Below are 4,654 nucleotides of genomic sequence, written 5' to 3' on the forward strand. Positions count from 1 at the left end.
ATAAGCAGCATATTAGGAGTTTATTGAGGCAAAAATCATAGTTAATGTTTTGTTAATAGCATTGAATTGGATCTTAAAATAAGTGTGATAATAAATATAATATAATATAATATAATATAATATAATATGTTATAATAATTATTTATTTTATTTTATATAATATAATATAATATAATATAATATAATATAATATAATATAATATAATATAATATAATATTGTGTTGATGTGCGGAGCTGTGTATAATGGTAAACTTTTGAGACGTTGCACCTTGTATAGGTTTGGGTGAACAGGACAGCGCCATCTTGTGGTGGGTTTTATTATGTGTCTGTCTTTTCTTTTCTTCCCTTTTCGTGCAAGTACAAATGCGGTTAGTGCGATTTTGGCCTTCGTGGGGGCGCAGCGTGTCACCGGAGAGTCGCGGCGTAAAATGACCGTCAGACAAAGACGCATTTGACAGCGTTTGAGGACAGATATGAGGATGACGACGAGACGAGCGGACAGCCTGCGAGCTCAGCCTGCTTTACCGCAGTGGATGCGCATGTATTTCTACGGGATGCACGGAGTCACGCTGGACATCCTGCTGTCCTCCGCGCGCCGATTCCTGGATGACAACGACTTTAGACTGCTGGGGTTCTCCTCTCCGTACTTGTGCATCGTGCACTCTATCACGCATCTGGTTTTGGAGAAGATCTACCTGCAAAAAAGATATTTCCAAGAGCGACCTGTCGTTTTCCACCTCGTCTTCTACCCTTCCTTGTACATCTGCCTGCAGATCTTAATTGGGAATGTGGTGACCTGCACGGAGAACATCAGAGTGGTTTCCATCACGCAGCTCGTTGTGCATTACATCCTGGCTTTGTACTTCACAAGTGTCTTTCATAAAGGCTTCCTGAGTCTGCAGTATCAGGACAAGCGGGTGTTATTGAGGTCATCCTCCCCAAACGGGTTACCCGGCGTCCTGCGCTTCGTGTTCTTCGGGATGCATGGCCTTCTGGATGAGGTGGTCTTCACCTCTGTGTTCAACTTGTTTGAGAAAGCAGACCGGACCTTGAGTGGCCACACGTCCCTGTGGTCCTTCCTCATGTATGGGAGCTGCAGCTTCGTGGTGGAGAAGCTCTACTTCCATCTGCACTTCAAGAGAGGATGGGGAACCTTGCAGAGGCTTCCCATCTACATCTGCTTCATTTACATGTGGGAGTTCAGCTGGGGCTTCGCTCTGAGACAGTATGACGCCTGTTCCTGGGACTATTCCCACTATCCTCTCAATTTCATGGGACTGGTGACGTTGCTGTATCTTCCAGGATGGGTCTGTCTGAGTCTGTATCAAGACATCTTGTTTAATATTCTGCTGAGGGTTGTGTGCAATGATAGGAATGACAAGGAAATGCCAAACGCTGGTGCCAATGGACGCCTGCTCCCAAAAGGGAAGCTGGAGAATGACAAATTGCATGTGGGCTTTTCCTAATATATCCTCCTGGGACCAGCAGAAAGGCATTTGAATGTTTGATGTTTGAGAAAGAACTAAGCTTTTTTAAAAGAAGAGGTGTGGACTAGTTGTCACTCCAAGTTTATTTTTGAAAGTCAATTTCTGTATCGACATACGCCGGTAGAACCCAGAAAAAAATACTGTGCTTTAAACACTGTAAGTGGGCTTGTTGTCACATTATATGGGTTAAGTTGTCACAATGGGAACTTGACTTCAGGTAGGATATCATAGGCTGTTTAATACCCTTTGTGCTAAATTTAAATACTAAAAATTGTGAAGCACAAAAAAGCATGAATCCATAAAAATGTGCAAGTTAACATATAGACAAATATCATTGTTGTAGCCAATAGTAGTAAAATAGTAGAATGTATAGTATTTATATAATGTATATTAGTAATTTTATAATAATTAATAATACTGTTATATTATAGTGGTGTATATTTTTTTATAATAATATTTTATTATATTTTATCATTTATAATTTGTATATTAATTCATGTGAATTTATAATAAATTTTAATAATAACATTAATAAAAAATATATATAATTTTAACATTTTAAACAATGTTTAATACACATGTGACAGCATGCCCTAATAAAACTGTGACAATTTAAATATATATATATATATATATATATATATATATATAAATATATATATATATATATATATATATATATATATATATAATATATGCAATATTGACTTTTTTTTTTGCTTGGAGGACAGAATTTTTAAAAACAATGACATTTTACTACACACACACACACACACAGTAAAAAATATTTTTTAAAGAAAATTCAATTTCAGTCTTTCAGCTTGAAAATTTCCAATTCAATGTTTTACTTGCTGTTTCTTTATAAACATAAGAAAACCCTTGCTGGTCCTCAGGGGGATATTTGTACCAGCGTTACACCCTCAAACAAACGTTTCCTCAGAGAAACAAGGGTAGCTGCATTAGCAGTGTTAATGTGCTTTTAAACCTAATTTGTTCGATATAAACCTCATGAGCTGCATGCCACTGCACACACAGCAGGATTTCAGAAATTACTAACACAAATAACACTGGGCTTGGATGGTTATTGAATATTGGGCGTCTCGTTGATAGTTCCTCTGCACGATGGGATTCTTGAGGAAGATCTCCCCTTGTAACTGCATGCATCAGGATGCCAAGACAGCAGCATTCAAGCAACCAATTCGCCCTGATAACGAGCCACTCTGCACAAATTTGTAGCACAACTGCGACTCTTTACAGAGCAATTCCTTTAGCTTTAACTGGGACAACAGCAATTGAGTGCCTTCATTCACACTTCTAGGCAGCTGGACTTCTGAAATCGAAACTCTTTGAGTATTATGTACATCCATACAGAAATAAGTCCAGGCGTATCTCAGTTCGTCTTCTGTAAAAACAAGGCCTTGAGATGCAGAGTTTGAGGAATAAAGAAAATACAGTTTTGTAATCGAGATCGAGAGTAGTTATGGCAGCTAAAGCTGAGCATTTATGAAAGACGCTGTCTCAAAATACTTTCAAAATGGTCCAACTTTATCAACTTATGAGCACCATGCACTATGAATTCCTGTGATCCTGTGAACTATTGTGATCCCTCAAAAGACTCATTGTTGACTATATGACTGAATTTATCAATATACCTTTTGCTCTTTGTGAAAGATTATACCTTTTCCAAAAGATATGTCTGAGAAAAAGCCAAAGTTTAGATTAATAAATCTTTAAAGTGATAGCTCATCTAAATATGAAAATTTGCTGAACATTTACATGTAGCATTGCATCACTTGCTCTGCAGTGAATGGGTGCCGTCAGAATGAGAGTCCAAACAGCTGATTTTACATGTAGCATTGCATCACTTGCTCTGCAGTGAATGGGTGCCGTCAGAATGAGAGTCCAAACAGCTGATAAAAAACACGTCAGAATGAGAGTCCAAACAGCTGATAAAAATGTGGCCAAGTTTAGATATTTTTTGTTCTTTTTTTGTTTGTTTATTTAGAACTGTTTTGGTTTGTTTTCATTTTTAAATTTTATTTTTTTTTATTTTTGTTTTTGATTGACTTTCACTGGAGAAAGCATTATTATGGATAGAGGATCTCTGGACGTTAACTGATGGACTGGAGTGTGTGTTATTGTGATTAAAATAGTTGAGGTTTGGACTCTCATTCTGATGGCACCCATTCACTGCAGAGGATTGGTGAGCAAGTGATGCAATGCTACATTTCTCAAAGTCTGTTCCCTGAGGGCACATTTGTAACAAATTTTCATTTTGGAGTAAACTATTCCTTTAACATCAGCCTCAAAATTCTGATTTTAGCAACTTTTTAGAAAAAAAATAATAAAATACTGATTTTGTACTGTGAGACGAATAGACAGCTTTCTATAATTCATAAAAGTCACTGAAATATTTTTTCTTCATGCATGTACTCACTTGTTGATGTAAAGACTCTCGGCAGCTGCTCAAATGTACTGTTTTGTCCCTTTGACTTTAAGGAAGAACATTTTATATAATTGGAGGGATGAGGTGGTGATTAATTTGATCATTTTCCTGTCTGTTTATGTAATTAGTGCTACAGCTAGATCATTTTATAGATGTTAGTCTGAGTGTAGAGTGATAGAAATCATTTGATGCACTTCTTAAATGTATTGCATTTTAAACTTGAAGCACATCTTTGTCTCAGTTCAAACTATGCATTCATTACACTGATCAAATTAAACAGATCAAACGTGATGTATGGTGTTTTTTGGGGTGTATTTCAGTGTTGTCGTGGTGACTTTGCTCTCGATTACTGTAGTCAGGGCAGGAGAGATGTGGCTGTTACTGAAGGGACCTGCATATTTTCCATATCTGATGTCGAGAAACAAAACAGTCTGGTTTACATACACGTATATGATTCTTGTCTGTTGATACTCAACAGACTAGAAGTGATGATCAGGGTTATTTTGATCAGATGATCAGTAAATGTTTTTTAAAAAACATTGTAGAACCATTTGTATGTCATTCATATACCATATCGTATATAATTTTGCAAACATTATAAGAACATTTACTTGGAATTTTCTCTGAATATTCTGAAACAATTTTTTTTTTAAATGTTAGCTGTTTTAAATGAAGTTTTTAAATAGATGTTAGATTTTTTTTCCTTAAGTTATGAAAACA

General features: G+C 36.3%; 1 protein-coding gene across 1 annotated transcript; it reads left to right on the plus strand.

Moving 5' to 3' along the window:
* Positions 1 to 342: 342 nt before the first annotated feature.
* LOC109046943 (transmembrane protein 229A-like) lies at positions 343 to 1,915 on the plus strand. Its single transcript, XM_019064711.2, has one exon. It carries the CDS (start codon positions 475 to 477, stop codon positions 1,465 to 1,467), a length of 993 nt encoding a protein of 330 aa, XP_018920256.2. The 5' UTR covers positions 343 to 474; the 3' UTR covers positions 1,468 to 1,915.
* The last annotated feature ends 2,739 nt before the right edge of the window (positions 1,916 to 4,654 follow it).

This window comes from Cyprinus carpio, chromosome A4 (assembly GCF_018340385.1).
Source record: "Cyprinus carpio isolate SPL01 chromosome A4, ASM1834038v1, whole genome shotgun sequence".
Lineage (NCBI taxonomy): Eukaryota > Metazoa > Chordata > Actinopteri > Cypriniformes > Cyprinidae > Cyprinus > Cyprinus carpio.